This window comes from Pholcus phalangioides, unplaced genomic scaffold (assembly GCF_987345545.1).
Source record: "Pholcus phalangioides strain wild (caught in Gottingen) unplaced genomic scaffold, Ppha-v1.0 ptg000015l_1, whole genome shotgun sequence".
Lineage (NCBI taxonomy): Eukaryota > Metazoa > Arthropoda > Arachnida > Araneae > Pholcidae > Pholcus > Pholcus phalangioides.
In genome coordinates, this window is record NW_028301608.1 from 90,867,739 (window position 1) to 90,892,175 (window position 24,437).

Genomic DNA, 24,437 nt, shown 5'->3' on the forward strand with positions numbered 1-24,437 from the left:
CAGGGGCAGTTGAATTTTCTCTCTTTCCAAAAATATATCTTCGCATCAGCCAGCCTTTATAAGTAAACATATTCCAGATTTGATTCATCAGTCACGTTCCCACTCGGACTACTACTACTAAACCACACATATACCTCGTCCACACTCGTCTGCGGAATCTTTAACGAATTGGTACATGTTGGAATGCGCATTACGTGTTGTGAACCTAACGTGAAGTTTGTAACGGTGTAATGCTTGTTATAAGCAGTGCTGCCATCTGCCATCAATTTTTCTAACTACGAGTTACGTGCGACGATTGAATTATTGTATCGTTGTAGGCCTGTTGCTCTCTGTGGCGAGACTTTTTAAAGAGGAGATCACCTCTCCTCTTTAAAAAGAGGAGATCGCCTCGCATTTGCGCCTCGAAGTTGGGAACCACAGAGAACCAACTTTAGCTTCCATTAGCTACTTAATCTTCAGTATATTGACCTCGTATATCGTGCAAACATGGATTAAATCATGTCAGTTAGAAAAAAATCAGATAAAATGATACCTTTGGTTCTTTGCAATGGTCGAGCAACTTGCAAATATCAACGAGCAAAGTTCGAGTGTTCTTGTAATTCAGGTAAGGAATCACGTCGTTTCCGAATATGATCGTGAACACGCTGTCAAAGGTAAGAGGTAGCAACACCGTGTTCATCACGGGGGGTGGGGCGAACGCAAAGCACCTGATGTCTTTGTAAGAGTCCCTCAGCAACAGACTGAGCAAAGAGGAGACTCCAGCTCCTATGCTGTGGCCAGTGATCACGAGGCTGTAGTTTTCTCGGCCATCGGAGAAAGCCTTCTCCAGGGCCTTGTTCTGCTGGAGCCTCTCTCGGATGCGACGGGCTGCCATGAGGGCCCCGCCGTGGCACACACCTTCTTTTGGTAGGTTAGGCTCGTCCAAGGGACTGAATTGTGCGCTGATGTCGGTAAGGGCGTCATCCATCGACATGCTACCTCTGACGACCAGAACCACTGAGCTCGTTTCCTCGTCCACGGCAACGAAGAATGGGATCTGGTAGACCTTGTCGACGAAGCGGACGTGGACCAAGTCCTCGTACCTAAAACCGCTGCTGTGTCTCAGTCCAGCCAAGTTACAACCGCAGCAGTTGTCCCCTTCGATGTTCGAGAATCCGGTTCTACAGGGAAGGCAACATCTGCAAATATGAAAAAATTTACGTCCTTTCATTTTGTTGCCAAAACCCAGAGAGCGAAACCAAAGAAAATTAAAAAATCAGTCTAACCTTTAAAGAAAAAAATGCGAGTTGAGCCTTCGCATTATTCTTAAAAGTAATTGTTGACCAAAACACTGTTCTTAAAACCAAGGCCGTAACTAGGATTTTTGCCGCCCGGGACAAACAGAATTCAGCCGTCCGCAGACATTATTTTGCCACCCCCTAACTTTAAAATTCGATAATTTTGTGACGGTGTTCTTTTTATCTACCTAAAAAACGGCCGCTCCCTAAATTTTATCCGCCCGAGGCAGTTGCCCCCGTCTAGTTCCGGCCCTGCTTAAAAGTAATTGTTCAAAGGCAACTGTTATCAAAAAACATTATTTGTAAGAAATTATTGAACAACTAATTGTTCGAAACTAATCGTTGACAAAACTATTGCTCAAAAGTAATCAATGACCAAAAATTTGTTCAGACTAGAAATTTGAAACCAAAAACTTGTTCCTCAAAACATTGTTCAAAATCAATTAATTTAAAAAAACATTGTTCGAGCAATTGTTGAACAAAATATTAAGAATTAATTATCGGCCAAAAATTTTTCAAAAGTAATTGTTGACCAAAACTTTGTTCGAAAATACTTGTTTGCAAAAACATTGTTGAAAAATAACTTTTAACCAAAACATTGTTGAAAAATAACTTTTAACCAAAACATTGTTGAAAAGTAACTTTTGACCACACACACAAAACATGTTAGAAAGTAAAGTAATTGTCGACCACAACATAGTTTGGAAGTAAAGTAATTGTTGGCTAACAAATTGTGTGTTTGAAAGTAGTTCAGCAAAACATTTTTCAAAAGATTCATTGTTAACCAAGTCATTGTTTGAAAACGACTTGTTATTAACTTAATCATTTTTCGCAAAAGACTTTATTTACCAAACCATTGTTTTGATATGACTATTATTTTTATGATTTAAAATTAACTTCTTTATTAAAAATAAACTATTTCAAAAAAGACTTGTAGTTAATTAAATCATTGTTAAGATTATAATCAAGATACATATTGAACTAGATGTCTGCTTAAAACGGGGCTAAAATGTTCAAACAATTCTACTGAGATTCCCAAATAGTGAGAATAATTTCAAATAATGCAAAATACTCAGTTATACATCGCGATACGTACACCATTTTCCTGCATAAATGGCAGATGCCGCAACTAAGATTCCTGTATACAACCCAAGCCCATCCAAACACTCCCATGCCTACTTGAAAGTAGTGTGACGCCAACTTCAAATTCATCCAGCTCGGCATGTCTGGCGTAGGGAAACTGTCCACTTCTGAGCCATCTGCAACAATCAAATATAATTAGGATTTAAAAAATGCAATAATTCACACACTGCATGGACTATTACATAACAAGTATTGCAAAATACTTTTTTTTTTTCCCCAAATCTAAGACAGTTAATGCATTTTTTTCCTGTTAAATATATTGAATCGAAGCACATTCAAAAACCACTCAATATTATTACAACAATGGCAATTTCACGGCCAAAATGGGAAGAAAGATCTCACCATTTTTGGATAAGATGGGAGAAGCTTCGACTGTTGTTTTTTCAGTCTTATACAGATTGAGACTGTAATCACGATACAGCTTGACACCAGTTATGAAGTCGCTCAATACAATATCCAAATCCTGAAATACAGAAATGCCGTAAAAAAATTGGATTGGATTTGGCCATAGCCAATGTCCGAAGTCTGGTCAGTTCGCGAATAGTCTAACCGCCCTCTATGCTGATCATATATCAATGCGCAGCAAGCTTTATAGACCAGAGTTTTACTTACGTCTGTCAGATAAGCTAGAAGCTCGGATGCTGCCCCGATGGCTATTTTCCGGTCTCTGGACACGATGCCGAAACACATCGTCCACAACCTGGAGGAAAAAGATTACGGTAATAATTTTAAATTTTACCTATTACAAACTGTACCTATACAACACAGATACTATAAAAGCTATAATGCATCCCAGGGATGCTCCGATTTTTAAATTCGGGGCGTACACCAGAGTCTTGCAAACGTATTTGCTTCATCTCCCCCTCACTGGTCTAGACCAGCGCTTCTCAACCTTTTCTGACTCGCGGAGTCCTTTTCAGTGTATAATTTCGATGTCGGTACACCCTTTAGGTCTCTTTTTTTTTGTTTATCAAATTTATTGATTTATTTTATTATCCTCGAGCGGCCGCGGAGCCCCTGGGCAGTGCACACGGAGTACCGGTTGAGAACCGCTGGTCTAGACGAAGCAGGAATTAAAACGGATGAGACAATCGTGAATAAAGATGTTTTATTATGAGCCGGGGAGGGGGGGAATATCCGATTTATAATGAATCTTAGGGGGATTTAGAGATTTGGGGGATAATTATCAGAATCCCCGTAAAATGCCCTACTTGCACACATATTGGAATCACTTAGGGGGTCGTTCAAGTATTACGTCATCATCGATGGGGGGTAGGCGGTTTCCGATTTGCTGACTTTTGATGACAAGGGGGGGAGGGGTGGTTGTTTGGATAGTGCTTACGTCATCGACCACCCTTTATGAAAATATTAGTTAGGATTCAGAGGGGCAGAGCTGATGACGAAATTTTGCTGACAAGGGGGGAGGGGGAAGGATGTCAAAAATGGCTAAAAATTTGCTTACGTAATACTTGAACGGCCCCTTATTTAATTTATTCAGTCTAGGGTTACCGGATTCGAAAACTGAGAAACGCGCACCCTTTGTAACATCACTTTTCCCATTTCTCACAACAGATGGCCCTGCTGTACTGACCAGAAAAAAATTCCGGCCACCATAATATTTTTCCCAACTAAAACAGAACCGCTAAAAAAAAGCAAATATACTGATCCGTCTCCCTTCGCTCACAATGAATTGTCCCCCATCGTCTGGTCAGTTTTATTGTTTTTGCAGCCTTTGCCTTGAGCATGACGACGGGTTTTTTTTCTTTTTGGCCAAGAACCTCGTCTTTTGTTTACATTTGCTAGTATTACTGAAAGCTTTGAGTGTTGTTTGTATCCTATTTTTGTATTTCTGAATGGAAGAGGTGACCACCCTCCACACTTCAGTACACGACGTTTGTTGTTGGTGAGCAAACATTCGAGAGACATTTCCAGAGAATTCTATTTCATTGTACCAAGTTGGTGGCGCCACTTCCCAAAGGTCAAAAGAGATTCTCTAGACAAATCTAGAAGCTTCCAGCAGGGGCGTAGCCAGAAATTTCATTCGGAGGGGGACCACTTTCATTTTGGGGGGGGGGGGGACCAAAGTGACAGAACAATGGATTTGGCCTTTTTTTCCCCTTTTTTCGGTCATTTTCTCACATTTCGGGGGGGACCAGACCCCCAAGTCCCCGTCCCCCCCTCGCTACGCCCTTGGCTTCCAGCATATCTTGACATTTCCAGTTTGGCAACAGGGAATTACTGTCCCGAGGGGTTCTCCAAAAATTGCGGAAAGACCTAATTTCCGTAACAATATCAATAAAGAGGTATCAATATCAATGTTTCAGAGTGAAAAAAGAAAACCTCTGAAAACCTGAAAAAGGAAGACAAAAAAGGGCTACGTTTCCGAAACGTAGGAGGACGCTTGAAATAATATCAAAAAACAGGATATGTATGGTAACCTTAATTCAGTCAACATGCATAAGCCAAGGGTGCTCTCAACCTTTAGGAGAGTGCGATTGATTTGAAAATCTGTCGTGGGCCACTTGAGTGATCTGTAAATGTGCCGTGGAGACAAGTGATCTAGAAATGTGTCATGAGTCACTGAAGTGGTCTGGAAATATGTCGCGAGTCATTGAAGTGGTCTGGGAATGTGCCGCGGTTCGCTGAAGTGGTCTGGGAATATGCCGCGGGTCATTGAAGTGGTCTGGAAATGTGCCGCGGTTCGCTGAAGTGATCTGGGAATATGCCGCGGGTCACTAAAGTGGTCTGGGAATGTGCTGTGTGCCAGTTAAGTCACGTTGAAACGTGCCATGGGCCACTTGAGTCATTAAGAAATGTGCCGTGGACCACGTGAGTGATGTGGAACTTCGTCCACTTAAGTGCTCTGGAACTGCCACTTAAAGTCATCTGTAAATGTGTCGCGTGTAACTTGCGTTTTCTCTCAATGTGCCACGGGCCACTTGAATGGTGTAGAACTGTACCATGGGTTATTTAATAGATCTGTAGATGTGTCGCGGATTGCAGAAGCGATATGGAAATGTGTCGTGGGCCGCTAAGTGCTTCGTAAATGTGCTACGGGTCATGATCTGTAAACGTCCCACCTTCTCGTTGGCGTACGCTTGGGGTTCTAACCCCCCCCCCCCCTCCATCAAGCCGAGATTATAATGTTATTTTGCAGGAAAAAACGTGAACCCCCCGCCCTTGAGAAAATTCCGCGTACGCCTACGCACTTTATTAATTTAAAAAAAAATTGGTTTGAGGTTTTGCGGGCAATGGGGTGAGCACATATATAGTGTAAACTCTGTCAGTGACTTCCCTATCATGCTAAAAATAAAAATCACGTCAACCTTTTTTTAAAAGAAATACGTACATGTAAATTATTTCACCCTGAAAATTTTGAAATATATTTAGTTGTTGCATGTTGCATTCTTAAAATAGCCGATTCCTGATGAGATTCGCGAAAACTACTCATTAAAAATAATTGCATTCTTATCAGGCTTTCCGTCACAGAGAAGACAATCTCCTTTATCTCTGAGGAAAATTTCGTGTAAGAGAGTTATGGGAATTTTTCGAGGATATTATATTTCCTCATTATGGCGTCACTATTCTTTTCCCGTAATCTTAAACGCCATAATAAGAGGGTTAATGAGAGGGGGGGGGGAGAGAGAGATCCGGGCAGTCTCCTAATTATCCGTCCGTTACGGAAATCATTATGCCTCGCACTCATCAGAGCATTGCACAGCAATTTGCATTCAAATTATCGTCTTCCATTTGGCTGGTTTGAACAAGCTTTGCTTCCTCTTCTTATCCTGTTTCAACTGTATTCTGAAGTCTTAAAAGATCTTTGCCCAGTTAAAAATCATTACTGCAGAAGTTTGACTCTGTACTAAAATGCGTGATTTCCACCCTGAAGAGTGTTCGTAAGAAATGAAAAATACTACAAATAAAGTGAGATATTAAAAAGTATACGGGTGATTCCATAACCGGTCCTTCAATGTTCAATGTTCAATGGTGATTCCATAATTCACCTTGCCAAATTTTACTGGCGAGCCATTGATCCTGTAGAGCAGGGATTCTTAACCTATGGGTCGCCGGAGCTTCCGAGATGGGTCATCTAACAGATAGGTTAGTTTAGATCAGTGGTTCTCAATCTTCTTTTGTCCATGGCCCCCTTTCAACCATTTTTCATTCCTGTGGCCCCTCCCTTGCGAACATGAATAATTTTCTACTCCCCCCCCCCCCGTTTTCCCATTAGAAGATAGCTATTCAAAAACTGTCTAAAGTATAAATATGTTTGAATTTAATTTGATTAGTTTTTAATTTATGAAAATAACAAAAAAGCAAAATAAACATAATAGAAAATACAGTAAAAAAAATATAATAAATTGTTTTCAATCAATGTAAACTCTGCGCAATGTCATTACTCTTACTGGATGAAATTTGTATTATTTCCCAATTAGTTTTTTTTGTGTGTAAATGATTATGGTTCATCGAGAAATGTCAGTTGTAGCTTCCAAAATACGCATTCTTATAATGATAAAAATTGCAAAAAGTGGTAGCAAGTAGTTTTATTAATTTTATTCTCTTCATGCGAGTAAATAAACCCCGTACGAAACAACGTCAAGAGACTGAAATAATATTTCATTTTAGGCAGGTTTCCATTTTATAAAGGTGCATACATACACATAAAAACATTAATTAATGAAGGGATAATTTTTTGGTTCCGTCTCATAAAATGTCCGTCTAAGGCCGGTATTACACTGTAAAAGTTTGATAAAATTCCTTTTATAAAACTTGCAAAATCTAACCAATAAGGTTATTGGTTACATTCTAGAAAATGCAACCGGTGACCTTGTTGGCTGCATTTTTCAAGTTTTATAAAAGGACTTTTACAAAACTTTTATAGTGTAATACCGGCCTTAGATAGGTATCACTGTATTTGCAATAGCTTGAATACCATCTATCTTTCGCAAAAGACAACTGGAACAAAAAAGGGAAATTTTTTACTCAGTCGTTTTGAAAGCATTTTTGCGACTTTTTCCGCAGCCTAGGAGTTAAAAATACACGGAAAATTTCACATCCGAGCTCTGGATGTTAATCCAAACGGCTTGTTTGGAAGAATAAGAACAAATAGTTAAGAAATTTCACCTCTTTTTCCATTTCTTGGCAGATTTAGCCGTAACCGGACTAGGGAAATTTTCGTTGTGTATGAGTCTCTTCAATCCCGATCGCTTCTCTTTGCCCCGACCATCATAAATCCACCAAATGCATATGATCCTGATCAAGAAAGCGGCCCACAAGAAACCAGTAAGGATCTGCACACACAATAAGAAGAAAACAATCTCAGTTATAAATCATATCGAAAAATAAAATAAATAACGCAAATATAGATACATAAGTAAGCCAAAGTGATGAAAATATGAGCTGATAACTATTTTGTCCCGTCACAAAGAAATTGACACACGCTTTCTCTCTAGACAGAAAACTTTTGTGACCACTGTCGAAATTATCTGCGTTGAATGCTTGAAATGAAAGGAGATGAGGCGTGTATTGGTGTTTCCGTTTCCGTGCGTGAAATAGCGGAAAAAACACATAAGTTATCTGGATTTTTTTTTTACGTTTCAAGACTGACATGATCAGACTGAATGACGCTCGAGCTTTTTATTAGTCTTATTTGAAGTACAGTGGAATTTCGGTTAACGAGTGATTCGCTTAACGAGCAAACATTTTGAACATTTTTGAAAACTTTGATCCGATATACGAGTGATGATTCATATTACGAGCAAAAATTTTGAGCTTTGTTTTAGTCTCACGTGATCACAACTGGGCCGATGATTTTCCGTTTTTGCCTACACACGTACTGCGGAATTGTGGGTAATATTCTGTCCTGTAATTTCCGACTAGCAATTGCCAATATGTAATTTCCAAAAGCTTTATACTTACAATAACAAAAAGCTTTACACCAGAGCACTGTTTCAGCGATGTTTATAGATGACTGAAGGGGAACAATCTTTACCCCTCAGAGTTTTTTGAAAAGCATTTCAATGTCGGGCACGGCATCAAGATCATGAATATGACATTAAGTGGGATCACCAAGAGAACCCTCAATTGTGCTCAGAAAAACTATGGGCTGATATATATGGTATAGTTGAACGTTACTTTGAAAGGCTAGCTCATGAACAGGAGCCACCAGTTGTCGAAGAGATCGTGTCCTTGGGCAAGACTTATGAGAACTGGAGATGTGTGTGAATGGGAACGACATGCAAGAACTAGAGGAGGAGCTTGACCAGGAGTTGACCACAGACTAACTGATGGATCTCCATTGCGCATAACAGCAAGAGCTTATGGAGGGTATCTCGTCTGAGGAAGAGATAAATGAGGAGACGCGCCTCTCTAATGAGATTAGAGAGATGTATAGAATGTGGGAATCTGTGCAAAATTTTGTAGAAAAGAGCCACTCAAATAAAGCTGTAGCAGTGCGAGCAATGAATCTGGCCAACGACAATGTAATTTCCAATACCGAGAAATCCTAAAAGGGAGGCAAAAGCAAGTGTCATTGGATAAGGTTCTTTTCTTCAAAGTCACCCAAAAAGAAAAAGTTTACAGACAACAGTGAGTCCGTAAGTCATCCTAAACGTTAGTCCTCTTTTCTTTCGTCGTTTAGAGTTAGTTCATTTGTAAGCGTTTTAAACTTACTTTGTAACCATTAATGGCAATGTGTGTTTATTAATGGTATTATTGTACTATTGTACTTTATTTTTAGATTATTGTATTGTGTTATCGATTGAATGCCGTCTTTATCTGTCATTGTGAATGAATAATTCTGGAACGAATCATCGGAGTTTACATAATTTACTGTGGGGAAGTTTGCATTTTGCGGCGTAGACAGAGAAAGAAGCAATCACATCGGGATTCGGGATTTCCGATAATAATAACCGAATGATAACTATATCCGAAAAAGTCTCGTTTGAAGTACGGTGACAATACACCCCGTTCAGTCAAACGGGGTGTATGGTAAATGGGTGTTGATGAAACGGGACAACTGGTTTTCTTTCCACATGATTGGCTGCAAAATTTTCAATCATTCCATTTTTTTTTAAATTCTAAAACGAGACAAAAATGCTGTTTTTTTATTCAGCCATTGTGACGTTAGAATAAAACATACATTTTTGCCTTCACTATAGGAAGCTCATTGCAAAAGCAGTTTCACAATCACAAGTACATGGATCGTAGCAATTACTACAGACCGATTGATTACGACATTAATCGTAAATGTTTGTTAACAAGGGGGATGAAGAAGGACACCTTCTAGCCTTCTACATAATCTTGCAGCGTGATAACGATAAGCTACAAGGGAAAAAATAAGCGTAGTTAAACCTTAGAATGCGCAAAAAAGACTTTCGACGGGGAAAAAATTAACATTATTCGAAATCTCGATAGCTATAAACGAATTTTTTCTCATGTTACGATATTGGTGTGTTCTAATCATTGCAAAAAGTGATAACTATACCCGAATAACATTATCCGAGATTATTATAAGCGGCGTCGACCGTAAGATTGATTCGGATTATGGGCACGTTCACGTAACGAATTATGCTCGTTAACCGAAGTTCCAATGTATTCAAAACTTCGATTATCCCAGGGGTCTTCAACCTTTCAGACACGGCGGGCCAATTTCAACCTTCCCACGAAGCCGCCCGCGAACCACCAACTCATTTTAATTTAGTGACATCTTAATAGAAGGGGCCAATAGGACCCGGAATTAAACAGGAACAAAAATAGCTTGATGTTTAATTATTTTGTAATTATTTCTTTTATTAATTATCGATTTCGGTAAGTTCTTGAACAGTTTTTTCCACCAATTCTGAAAAATTTCCCTATTGATTACTGATTAAATTAATTAATTACTAGATTAACTTTAATCTGAAATCACTTTAAGTGATTATTTAATTATTTATTTTGGTAATTTTAAAATTATTTTCTTTATCAATATATCTTGAAATTATTTCGTTCAATGATATTAAGCAATTATTATTTTATTGATTGTGAAATAATTTCTAACACAGAAATTATGAAATTGTTTCTCTCACTGATTTATAAGTTGTTCTTTTAACTAATTCTGAAATTATTTGTTCCAAAAATTCAAAAAACATTTCTTTGAGTAATTCTGAATTTTCATCAATTTGTCTCGGGAATATTTCTTTCATTTTCAATCTAGAAATATTTCTCTCATTATTAATTTAGAAATATTTCTTTCATTTATTTTTAATCTAGAAATAGCCTTTTCTTTCATCTCTTCAATTTCTTTCATTTTTAATCTTTTTTTCATCAATTCCGAAATGATTTCTTTCTAGAATTATTTGTTACCAATATTTTTAACCATTTTCTGGAATGATCGGCGGGGCCACGAAAAAAAGCCCCCAGGGCCAAATATGGGAAAATAAGATAATCTCACAAAAAGAAAAATATAAATAAGAATTTTTTTTTTAAAGTGACAAAAATGACAAAAAAGTGATACTTTCTTATTTGATAAAAAAAATGTGTCCCATAAATAAATTGATATGTATTATATGATAATAAGTACTAGTGATTGATATACCAAAAAGATAAATTTATGTAAATTTCCTCATTACCTCGACGTGTAACTTGGCATTGAAATCAGGACAGGAGAAGCGATAAGCCAACAGCACACTTCCAAGGACAGACCAAACGAAATCCAAGAAAATAAGAACTGATTTCACGTATACCAGGAAGATGACGGACTGACGTTTTTCCGTCTACAGTATGGTGAAATAATGACGAAAGAAAAACCACATAAAGTTTCACAGTGGGATTAATAAATTAAGCTGCAAATGACTAGAATATAAATAACTTTTAACAATTAGGCGATAACAATTTTGAAAATGTCAGTAAAGCTAATGATATACCGAAGCAAGCGGAATTTGAGAAATAGAAAATTGGTAAAAGTGATGTTTAAAGAAAGATTAGTGATTTAAGACTTCAAACAAAATGAATTCATAGCATGAATGAAAATAAATCGGGGGTCTTCAACCTTTCACTCATTGCGGCCCAAATTAGGACTTCCCATGAAGCCCGCGGGCCACGACACCAAGTCATGCTGTGACATTTATAATTCTTACAAGAATCATATGGCCCCCAAAATTGAAAATTTTTATTTCTTCTGAAATCGTATTTTTTTCAGTAATTCGGAAAGTACTTTTTTTATTACCGTATATACTCGTGTATAAGGTGTATAAGCCGAGTTTTTTTGTGGAAAAATTCGTTCCTCAAGTGGGGGGGGGGGGGGTCGGCTTATACTCGGGTAAGTTTTTGATGAGAAAATTTCGACACCACAATCAGTAGTCATTTTTGTAGCAGTGTTCGAGAAACCGGCATTTATTGGTGTGGGATATGTTCAAAACCCACGGAACCGATAATGTCAAAGCCGAGGCAAAGAAATCGAAAACATCATTGGCTTTGATAACAGGTGGGCTAATGTCGATTGGAAAGCCTTATGTGAGCATCAACAAGTCTTTCAAAGATTATTTGAGGAATTTGTGGATCGAATAGATGAGTTCCGATGCATGGGCGGAGATACGAGGCGGAGATGATCTAATCTATATATGCATTATGAATTATCATCATCATCTTGCCTCCCAGCAATAATGACCGTGCCCCCTCCAGACTTCCAAGTGTATCTCCGCCTATGTTCCGATGATAAAGAAACTACAAAAAAAAGTGGTTGTCTTGAAGAAACCTGACATTGGATTAATGTGCCAATGGGTACATGAGGCGTGGAATTCTGTTTCCACCGAAATTATCATCCGATCCTTCAAAACGTGTTGCATCAGCAATGCAATGGACGGAACTGAAGATGATATCCTCTTTGAAAGTGACAATGACGACGAGGATAAAAACGAAGATGCCGCACCCCCTGTGATGATCTGATGGATTACAATGAGCTTGGACACTCAGAAGGAACGGATTAAAAAGTTTGAATCATTTTCTATTGTAAATATCCGCAAGCTATTCATTTTGCATGAAAATATAAGAATTTTTTTCTCTGATATGGACGGATTTTTTGGGGGTCGGCTTATACACGGGTTTTCAATGTATTGCGGTTTTGGTGGTCCTGAGGGGGGGGGGGGGTCGGCTTATATACGAGTCGGTTTATATACGAGTATATACGGTATTTTTTTTACTTAATTCCAGAATTATTTCTTCCACTGATTCTGAAATGATTTCTTTCACTGATTCTCAAATGATTTCTTTCACTGATTCTCAAATGATTTCTTTCACTGATTCTCAAATGATTTCTTCTGATGTTACTTCTTTCACTGTGATTCTGATGTTACTTCTTTCACTGTGATTCTGATGTTACTTCTTTCACTGTGATTCTGATGTTACTTCTTTCACTGTGATTCTGATGTTACTTCTTTCACTGTGATTCTGATGTTACTTCTTTCACTGTGATTCTGATGTTACTTCTTTCACTGTGATTCTGATGTTACTTCTTTCACTGTGATTCTGATGTTACTTCTTTCACTGTGATTCTGATGTTACTTCTTTCACTGTGATTCTGATGTTACTTCTTTCACTGTGATTCTGATGTTACTTCTTTCACTGTGATTCTGATGTTACTTCTTTCACTGTGATTCTGATGTTACTTCTTTCACTGTGATTCTGATGTTACTTCTTTCACTGTGATTCTGATGTTTTATTTCTTTCACTGATTCTGATGTTTTATTTCTTTCACTGATTCTGATGTTTTATTTCTTTTACTGTGATTCTTATATTACTTCTTTCACTCTGATTCTTATATTATTTCTTTCACTGTGATTCTTACGTTACTTCTTTCACTGTGATTCTGATGTTTTATTTCTTTCACTGATTCTGATGTTTTATTTCTTTCACTGATTCTGATGTTTTATTTCTTTTACTGTGATTCTTATATTACTTCTTTCACTCTGATTCTTATATTATTTCTTTCACTGTGATTCTTACGTTACTTCTTTCACTGTGATTCTGAAGCAATTTCTTTCACTGTGATTCTGAAGCAATTTCTTTCACTGATTCTGAAATGACTTCTTTCACTGATTCTGAAATGATTTCTTTCACTGATTCTGAAATGATTTCTTTCACGGATTCTGAAATGATTTCTTTCACTGATTCTGAAACGATTTCTTTCACTGATTCTAAAACGATTTCTTTCACTGATTCTAAAACGATTTCTTTCACTGCTTCCGAAATTAAAAATGCGTGCTTCATTGATTCAACTTTTTTTTAAATTTAATCGTTTTTCAATGTATTTTCAAATTTTTCTTTGAAATAGTCGGTGGGCCAACGGATGGCTCCAAGGGCCATACGTTGAAGACCCCTGATATAAATAATCATAATATACTGGTTGTCCTGTACGTACTAATGCGGTATTTATCTCATCAACCGTTCGTCGTAGAGGTATGGTTCTAATTTAAAAAATGCTCAAAATGAGTTCAGAAATCACTCTGTATCAGTTTCTAGAGTTAAAAATACAATGTATCAAAAAACAAAAACAAAAAAATTTAATTTTTATACGGTCCTCTTGTCCTCTAACCTTCAATCAGAAAGTTGTTGCCCTGTCCCTCCTGAGGCCAACGAAAAAAAACTCCATGTTTCGAAGTGCAATACTCGGTGAGATATTTCGATTCAAAAATCTGAGAAAAGTTGGGAAAGACCATCGTAAATTAGGGAAACGAACATTGTCCGTTACTTTATGCTGTTTTCTCTAGATTTAGAATTCAAATATCTCAGCGAATGTTGCACTTAGAAACATCGAATTTTTTTCCGTTGACCTCAGGAGAGCCAGGACCACTTTTTGATTGGAAGTTAGAGAACAGGGGGAACCGTATAAAAAATTTATTTATTTTTAAATTATGACACACTGTATTTTAACTTTCGAAACTAGTACAAAATGATTTCTGAACTCATTTTGAGCATTTTTTAAACTGGAATCATAACTCTACGACGAACGGTTGATGAGATAGAGGCCGCAGTAAGACTTGCAGGACACCCTGTAATAATATATATAATTACATCACAATATAATCATAAAATAAATTCATTATTAGGTACAGTGGAAATGACTTTTCTAACCTGCGAGATGGTACCCCTTGCGCCGCATATGATCAACAGCATGGACAAGATCGTTGTAAGTAGAAACAGTAACATAACTCCGACCAGAAATACGTGCAGGAGAATGCACTGATTGGCGAAATTTTGGCACGTGCAAGTTGAATTCTGGAAATAATTGTAGATTACCGATGCCCAGCACAACCTGCATCCATCGGTTGAAAAATAATGATCATCATTAATTAGTATTACAAATTCCTCGAAAGAATGATCTCTGGTACTATTCAATTAATTTCAATGTTAAAAAGATTGAGTTAATAATTTTGATTACACTCTAATTTGATTTTCCCCATTGTTTTTTATAGATAAGTGAACTATATGATCTACTTTTGGAGATTACACCAAAGTCATGAAGAAAATGAAATATGTATCTGGTTCCCCACCCCCTTTTTGATACACTGAAGTGCGATAAAAACTGGTGCTTTGCAAGTAAAAGAGAAATACAACCAATCAACGCAATTCGATGTGGTCAGCAGCGCCTATATATGAGACGACAGGTAGCTAGAAAAGCTGTTATATTGGTTCCTGCAGCTAAAATGACATGTACCAATTCGTTAGAAGTTCCGCAGAGGAATATCGACGAGGTGCGTGTCTGGTTTAGTAATAGTGGCTAAAATGACAAGTCATCACGATCTAATTAGAAACACGAATAATGACTTGGTATTCGGCCATGGCCCCCACAAGGGGTGGACTGGCAAGGCTCCAGCCCTGGGGCCCGGGACGATTTCCATTATTTTTTGTTTTTTCACGCTGTAAATACATCATAAGAGGGCCCGTGAAAATCTGGTCCGAGGGCCCGCAAAAGATCCCAGCCTAGGGCCCTACTCCAGGATGTGGGGGGCCATGTATTCGGCACTCGGGTGGGTTGACTCGCAACATTTCCGAGATAGAGATGAAAATTGGATTTTTTCGCACAACCATCGCAAGAGCGTATAAATAATGCGGAAAAGCATGAAATCTCCGACAGAGGGTGGAGGCGGAAAAAAGACCCTGGACGAATGAGACCTTCGACGGCTAATAATCGTTCCACGAGATAGATGTGCAACACTGCTTCGTATCGCTACGGATTTCAATGTTGGGGCATTAGCAAGTGTCAGAATGCGAACTGTACAACGGTCCCTCCTTGATATAGTCTTTCAAAGCCGAATTCCCACTCGAGTACCTTTGATGACTGAACGGCACGAAACTATGCGCCTCGGCTGGGCGAATCGCCAGTACCTTCATTGGACTGTTGACGACTGGGAAACACGTTGCCTGGTGTGATGAGACGCATTTCTAGTTGTATCGGGCTGATGGAAGTGTACGGGCGTGGAGAAACCCCCATAAAAGGACCCCGACGTGTCAATAGGAGACTTGACTTTTAGTGGTGTATGCAGTACCGTATTTTCCGGGCTTGGACAATTCCAAGAGGACAATGCGACACCACGCGCGTCGGAAGTTGCTACCGAACATAGGCACCTGAACCTAGGGGCTGAAAATATTTGAGCCCCCCCCCCCATTAATGAATTTTGTAAGGATGCTATCCCCCCTCAATAATTTCTGAAAAAAAACAATATAATGCACCTTCCCCCTCCTGGGTACACGCTGGAATCCCGTATACGGCACGACCAGCAACTTTCAGCCCCCTCCACAATGTTTTCTTCAAGTTGGCGCATCTCTACTGAATGATTCCAGGAACACTATTCTGACTCCACCATCCTCTGTTGGACACCTAAATTCTCAGACATGAACCATAGTTAGCATATATGGGATACCATACAACGTGCTGTACAAAATCCCCTCGCACCGTTATATAATTGTGAACTGCCCTGAGAGAATCGCCTTCGGGATACCTTCATACATCATTGGAGTCTATGCCGCGTCACGTTTCAGAAGTTGTGTGTGCTCGAAGGGGGAACCTACACGATGCTGTATTAGGCGAATGTATCAGTTTTTCGGACACTTCAGTGTATATGTTACTGCCAAAGCGCGACGGTGCTGGCACCGTCGGGAATTGGCCAGGAGTTTTGGTCAAAGTAAGAATTTCAAAAATGATTCGGACTTTGGCCGGTCATTTCGCGAAGTGGCAGGAGATCCCTGGCGAAAGCCCGATGTGCTGATGTATAAGTAAGACGTCGCGATAGGTGCCAAATCCATTTTTTTAAAATCGCCAACGTGTGATGCATGTCTATATAGCAGCTGTACTTGGACTAACTCTATGTGACGAGAGAAATTTGAGAGAAAAACTATATAAACATATTGTGGAGAAAACTAAATTTTGGAGAAAATCATTAATGCATCGTGACTACGATTTCATCGGTTGCCATAACTAACGTGGACAATTATCACGAAAAAACTCATCAACTTGACGATGATCCCGAATATGACTTTTGTTATCGGACTTTTGCCAGGAATCATCGGCCAATTCGCGAAATGCCGGCCAGGTCAATACCTAACGAAATTGGTCAATTCGCGAAGTGGCCAGTCCCGTCGCAAATCGGCAAATTTCGGGCTTTGGCAATAACATATACACAATGCTAAAAAAAAGAAAAACCTTATTATTCATGCCTTGAAAAAATCGGGTTTTTCTGTGCGAAAATTACTTATCGGTTATCTTGAATTACTCTAAAACTATAAGAAAATTCCAAACAATTTACTTGATATATGAGAAGTGAATTTTACACACCTCATTTTTAGCTCTTGGTTTTTTTGGCGGCAACTTAAAGCTGCGGTCACCAATGGGTGGCCCACAGTCCACTGATGGTGAGTGAAAAATTCGGACACATTAATTGCAATTTTTATATTGATTATACTCTTTTTTATTACAGTAGAACCACTTGATAACGGAGGCCATGGACCGAAAATTTCGTCTGCGAACCAGGAATGACCGTTAGTGTATAGTAAAATACATCGAGTCCCATTGACATAGTTCCTAAAAGTGTTCGCTAACCGGGGAGTTTAATAAAATTTCCAGACGCACCCATCCTCCAGGAACGCTTCGATATCTCAATGAGGTGGGAAGCGGGGTGTGTTTGGTTTTCAAAGGTCAAAGTATATTCAATGACTATAGGTGAAATGGACGACTTCAGCGACGTTACGAGCTTCGCGTGGAGACTTTCTGCTATATAAGGTGTTGGGAATGTCCAATACGGGATATTACAGTCTTATATTCATCTTGATATCACCAACACAGCATAGAAGAAAAAGATAAATGAGAATGCATTTTATATGCTGTATAAGTGGGATTGGGCTTTTTCTTAATCAAGTGGAGTGGCGGCGGTTTTTCGTTTTCACATACGCGAAATTCAGAATTTAATGTTGCACGAGTTCAAAAATTTTAAGGCCACTGCTCCAAAGTACCGTAGTACGCTGGTTGAGAATCACAAACCTTTTAAAGTAATTTTATTTGGCCTGAAAATATCTCGTGGCATCTTGGATTAACTCAACCCACATATTCTGAGAATCACTCCAATAAACGAACTCCATGATACGAAAATAAAAATTTCTTAAGAACTCAACTTGCGAATGGCATCACTCAACTTGCATCGCAATTGGCTTGTCATATTTTAGCGGGAATTTTGAACACTTGAAAAAGTTATAAATATAAAAATATCTTCCTGATTTCTAACTTTCAAGTTCAAAAAGGTATACATATTTCCGAAATCAAAATGTTTCAGTTTAATCGTAATGAATGCAAAAATATTTCTGTCTACAGAATTTTTTTTTCTTATTGAATAAACGGTAAATTTGAAATGACACTTTTTGTTGTTTTATTATTTTTTTTATTTTATGTCAAAAAAAAAACAATGAATAATCTTACCAAAACAGGAAGACAATGAAATCTATAATTCCTGCGAACATGAAATCATCGGTGGCAACAGACCAACGCCTCCCAAAAGCTACCATGCCCGCCATGTTGCTAGACAGCTGGCTGTTATAGACCGGGTGCGGGAAGGAGGGTTCGAGGAAAATGAGGAGGAGTCGCTTTACATCACACAGGGTTGGTTAGATCATCCGTTAATCCCACCTGTTCGAAAATGAGATGAAAAATCAATATCACACTCAAGTAATCCATTATAAAAGCTTCTCTTCGTTCCCTGCGAGTCCACGTTAGCTTCGGTGGGAGCATGAAATTAAAATGATTCGATCGAAACAGTGCAAAACTGACCTTCTTGCTACGACGAAGGTGCTTCTGCTGGAAGGTTTTATTATCGATTTCTCTTTCGAGATGGCGGTGATGGCTTTAAAAAAAAAAAAAGAAGAAGCGAAAAAAGGAGGCGGCGTTCGTGAAAGATTATCTCTATTTTTGCCATTTTGACTCCCTATAAAAGTAGTGACAGTTTCAGAGATAAGATCGAAGGAGGAAAAAAAGACGTATTCCAGAGTTATACAAGAAAAGAGTAGAGAAGATTCGCTATCGACGTATTTGTTCGAATTGTAAACATATCTTCACAATTGTTTTGAGCATATCTTATAGTCAAGGGTCATTAAATCCTTAATGTTAATTAAAAGATAAGAAAAATCAGACTCTTCTTGGATAAAGGTTTACGCCTTAAAGTTGTGTAGAAACAAAAGAAGTTTATTATATTAGGTCTTTCACGAAAATTTTCTAAGCGTTTTCTGTTAGTTTTTGCGCAAAGAAAAGAAACAGTCTTTATTCATCGAAATATCCTACACAGCAGTGTTTCTTAACGTTTTTTCGTCCGTTTGCCCCCTTTGGACCATTTTTTTCATCTTGAGGCCTCCTTGTCCTTTCTGGAGTCCGTTCTACCCCAATCCAAGAACGAAACCCCTCCCCTTATATGTTAAATTGATTGAAGAAATTTAAAGTCGGAAATTTAAAGGACAGAAATTTCTTAAATGAAGTCTATCTATGAGTCCCGGATTCAGAGAGCTTGGGGAAAGGGGGTTGATTAACGACAACGCTTTTCCCCCTCGTTTATGCTGTTCTTCCCCAACTTTTCTTCGATTTTTGAATTCAAACACATATCTCAGCGAATATTGCATTTACAAACGTGTACATTTTTTTTTTTTTTTTTTTTTGGCCTAAGGAGGGACCGGACAACTTCCTAATTGAGATTTTTAGGACAGGGTGTCCATGTAAAAAGTAAATTTTTATATTTTAATAACTACACAACCCCTTGAAACATGAATGAGGTATCTGAGGTTACACGTTATTTCGATAATTTTTCTAATTGGAACTATGCCTCTAGGATAACGGTTCGCCAGTAAAATGCGACCAAGGAACTTTCCTTAGCAGCTGTATAACACCTGACCGATTGGCTGTATATTGGACGATCGAGCTGCATTGTAGATGTAACCGAATGGAACCCAATGCGTGAATATTAAGCATGTGGGGGAAACAAACTTCAAATTTTTCTTCATTTTTTCTCATGCATGGACTGCGTTCATCTCAAGCAAAAACGTTCATCTAACACCATCCGGCTAAAGCAAAGTTAATGCATGGCAATACCAAGTTTTCTGTCTCTCAGGCACTTTCATCTATTTGCGCTTAAATGGGGGGGGGGGGGGGGGGCAGGAAGGAGGAGATGGGAGATACAAAAAGTTGGACATTATAAAAAGAGAAATTCTTTTGAAGTTGTCAATACTTGAAATATGCCTTGAAGTTCTGCCAAATATGCCCTTTGCAATTCACGGATAGACTTAAAAAAATGTCGCAATAGGCATTTGTAACAGGAAAAATTGAAAAAAGGCGTTTCTACAAAAAAGTTCGAAAATCGGCAAAAAAAAAAAAAGCATTTATGGCTTTTTGTCTGAACTTTCGGGCTCCAGTTATTACACCCGCGAAGAATAAATGATTGGACCGAACGTTGTGTGAATGGACCGGCCGGCGTAACCACGGCAGTGTTCCATAGAGATTAAGGAAGTTTGCCGAATAAAACTGAAAAAGTGAGGGCTATTATAATCTCCCGATATGCATTAATTGTTTCTCACCATTAGATATGCAGGTCATAAATTATCACATGAGAAGTACATAATATTATGTCAAATCGACGGCCCAGTTCAGAAAGGCAACAATTCAGAGTCGCATTTTTGAGTTATACGCTCCATGAGAACGGTGGAAAATGCCCATGGCCCTCATCCCGGAGCAGGGCCCCTCTGCAGTGAATTTATAGCGTTATAGACTCTAGGACTAGAGCCCCGTCAGCCCCACCCTTGTGGGGGCCATGAAAATTCCTCTATACAAAATAAATTTTTAAAATGCAGATGTCTCAAAACAGGGAATTTCGAGTTGTTGTTTTTTGAACTTGGCCTCGAAATACATATATAATATTGAAGATGTCATAATGTATTACTATATAAAGCAAACCTCATTATGCTCGTCACATAAGTTGGTAACTATAATACTGTATGTACCAAAATACAACTCCGAGAGAATCAAGGTTCTCCTTGTACTAAAATTGTATTTAAGTACAGAGCAATATAATTATATTATTTATATATAAATATAAGTATTTTATTGCAAAAATAGTCCCGGTTATTCTTAACAAACAAAACTAGCGTAAACCTTACCGAATGTGTTTTCGACGCACAAAAGTAGAATCAAGATGATCAAACACAAATCCGAATCTCACAAAAACACAAAAAAAAAACCGTTCTTAGCGAAATTATTGTGCTCTTGAAACTAAATGAACCCTATAAGTTAAATAAGTATTAATTAAGGGGGGAAAATACACATTATATTCCCTCTATAAGGAAAAATTAAGGTGAAAAAAATGTAGAATCATTTATAATATATAGTGAAATTCATAGTAAGTACCAGGAACACAGATCACGCCAAAAAATTCATAATGGGTAATTTTAAAAAGAAGCCAAATTGCATAAAGTAATTTTCTTTTTTTAATATATGAAGGAAAGTTTTCTTCCAATAAACACGCAGGAAAAACATAGAAAATTGCCGAAGTAGCCGACCAATCATCACGCAAAATCAGTGGAGCGTCGTTGAAAATATCCTAGGATGATGTCACTCTCCGCTATCTCCTAAAATAACAACACCTTCGTTGAAAATAATCAAGAATCTCATTAGCTTTTTTCTCCCCAAGAAAATAAGTATTTATCAGTCACACTGTATTTGGTAAACTGTATCTATTGCTAATTGGAAGGAAAATAAATTTAATTTAACATAAAAAAAAATTGTTTTCTTCGTTCAAGATAGCTCGCGTGATCGAAGTGTACTTAGCGTTCACCGTGCAAAGGTGGATTCACATCTACAGTCACTGCGTCGTGTCAGATATGGCAAACATAATTTAACATAAAACCAATGAACGTATTCATATCTATCGTCAGGGGCGTCTTAAGCGAAGGCACAAGAGGTGCGTCGCACACGGGGGGCAGATTTTCGAGGGTGGTGGTTTAGTCTTTAGCTAAAGACCAAAATTTTTAAAAATTTCCAAAAGTAAAAAAATCCGATGATATCACGATTTTCAGCCGTATTTTGACGACGAAGATGTTAAAAGAACTTGAGGGAACGCACAGGGCGTGGAACCGTGATACCAGAAACAAGAATGTGTTCTTTCCACAAGGGGCAATCGTGCATTTTGGAGCCCCACAATCAGTGATTTTTCTGGAATGGCCAAATAAAGGCAAAGATAAAATACGGCTCTATACTCGTTTGTCTCTCTGGAGCACCACAAATGAACTTGAAATAAATTTCTTAATAAAAGTCGCCTTTATACTACCTCTTTACAGGATAAGTGTAAGTAACGATAGCTCATCATTTGGAGATGTAATGTGGATCAAGTTATCTGGCATAATTTAGAACGGTATAAGGATGTCGGGCCAACATATGGCAAAGTTTCGTTAAAAGCGAGACGTATGGTCACGGGCATTTTGCATGGTAAACAATGGTATGCGACTAAAAGAAAGTGAATACTAAAAAAATCAGGTTTATATACCAGTGTCACCTGGGCTCCCGACTAGGGTTGTCTTTAGGGGCGGCACATGAACCCGGGCGGCAGGTATGCTTGAGCCGCGCCTGACTATCGCATCGTAGCTGCGCAGGCGCAGACAGACAGCCGTTTTTATGATAAGAAGGTTTTTCCCTAAAGCGTATTAAAGACGTATTATTAATACGCTTTGATTTCCCGTGTCTGTAGATGTGAACCCACTCTTATTTTGTGCGCATATTTGCTCAGCGATTGCCTCTCACCACGATCTTCTTCGTATTTTTGAACTGTGTGTGTACACGTATATTTTTTCTTTCGATATCATAACAAAACCATTCATTGACATTACGGATATAGCTCACCTTAATCCGTGGCGTCCATACTCATTAAACATAAATGGCGTCGGATCTGCGTATTTTGTAGCGCGGGATCCGAGCAGTGTCCGCCAATACGCATCTAGATTAGGGTTACCAAACGTTCTCCTTTTAGGAGAACATGTCCTCCTTTTTGATGTAACTTCGAGCGTCCTCCTTACGTTTGGGAAAATTCGCGCTTTTTGTCCTCCTCATCAAGTTTCTTAAAGTAATTTCTTTTCTGAGGAAAAAGAAATTTCCACTTTGAAATAATTTATATCCTATCACTGATACGAGTGTTTTTGTGTTTTTTTTCCTCACGCATTGACCAATAGCCGTCGAAATTCCGAGTGTTTTTTTCTGTTTTTACTTTTTCTAGCGTTTCTGTTTTAATTAAAAATTATTGTTGTGGCCGGTTTTATTAGTCAGTATGGCGACGCTATCTATTGGAAAAAGTGACGCATAACTTGGGAAAAGTGACACATAACTTGGGAAAAGTGACACGTAACTTGGGAAAAGTGGCACATAACTAGGGAAAAGTGACGTTACTAAGGGGGAGCATGTAGGTGTCCTCCTTTTTTGGTTTTCGAATCTAGTAACCCTAATCTAGGCGCATGATTCAAGCATCAAAAATTCAGTTTTACTCCTCGAAATTTCGTTGACAACTGAGAATAATCCTTCACATTTTAAGTAATATTTTTTTTTAATAGATATTTTAAGAATCGGAGTCGTTAATCATCGAGTCATGATTGTTTCGTGTAATGCTGGTGCTGTCGTCTGTTTTCCACATTTTGAAGTGAAAAACGACAAGATCTTGAATTTTTCATGAAATGTAAGTATCGTGTTGAAGGTCTGCGAATTGACTTTTCAAATTGAGACAAGTGCTGCTGCAAGAACCCTTGAGAATCGATTGATTTAATTGAGACACGTACAGTGTACAGAACAAACACGATACATACAACTCAACACCCGTGTCAGCTTAGTCATCTGATTATAGATACAGTACTATAGTTTGATTGCGGTTCGCTTGTGACCTTTTTTGTTGACGTAAATTGTTGAATGATCCAAACATTTCCACCATTCACGGAAAAAAAAATTTCCCCATAACATTACGATTGTTAGCAAATACAAAACAATCAGTGGAATCATTTCCGGTTAATAATCACCATGTAGATTCAACTTCGGACTCGTAAAAAAAAGGTTTCTATTTGTATATATATACTCGGTTTCTGTGTTTTTGATAATTTCTTATCTATTTTCTCTTTCTCTTGCTCTTTCTTGCTCCTCCTTTTGAATCATTATCTAGGGATTGATTTCTTCGTTTCCTTAAAGTTTCCGTCTAATAAAAAAAGAGTCCTCGCCGAGATCATAGACATTTTCATTCCCTCATTTCATATTTTATCATATCTTCTTTTCCCCTTTCAGTTTCGGTGAAATAACTAAAATGTATTGATAATAACTCACGAGTTTTAGTGCACTTCAAGTACAGTATTCAGAGCCACCCTTTTAGGGGTGCGCTCGCATCATGGCCCGTGTTTTTGGGGGGGTCCCGCATTTACAGTAAGAATAATTTCTTTCATAAATTCTGGATTTTCATCAATTCTGGAATTCTGCATTTTCATCTAGAAAGA

At 38.2% G+C, this 24,437-nt stretch overlaps 1 protein-coding gene across 3 annotated transcripts in view; it reads right to left on the minus strand.

Annotated features, from left to right (window-relative positions):
- The window catches only part of LOC149077025 (diacylglycerol lipase-beta-like), a 35,605-nt gene that overhangs the window by 6,946 nt on the left and 4,222 nt on the right, over positions 1–24,437 (minus strand). For 2 of the 3 annotated variants that reach the window (XM_089244756.1, XM_089244758.1), the window contains exons 2-9: positions 18,367–18,573; positions 14,532–14,712; positions 11,033–11,176; positions 7,548–7,714; positions 3,033–3,120; positions 2,763–2,883; positions 2,374–2,536; positions 533–1,178 (exon numbers count right to left, since the gene is read on the minus strand). In XM_089244756.1, the coding sequence (XP_089100882.1) occupies positions 533–1,178; positions 2,374–2,536; positions 2,763–2,883; positions 3,033–3,120; positions 7,548–7,714; positions 11,033–11,176; positions 14,532–14,712; positions 18,367–18,461 (1,605 nt within the window). In that variant the 5' untranslated portion in view covers positions 18,462–18,573. Of the gene's footprint in view, positions 1–532; positions 1,179–2,373; positions 2,537–2,762; positions 2,884–3,032; positions 3,121–7,547; positions 7,715–11,032; positions 11,177–14,531; positions 14,713–18,366; positions 18,574–18,714; positions 18,776–24,437 lie in introns of those variants that run through there. The other variant, XM_089244757.1, reaches the window with a different exon arrangement.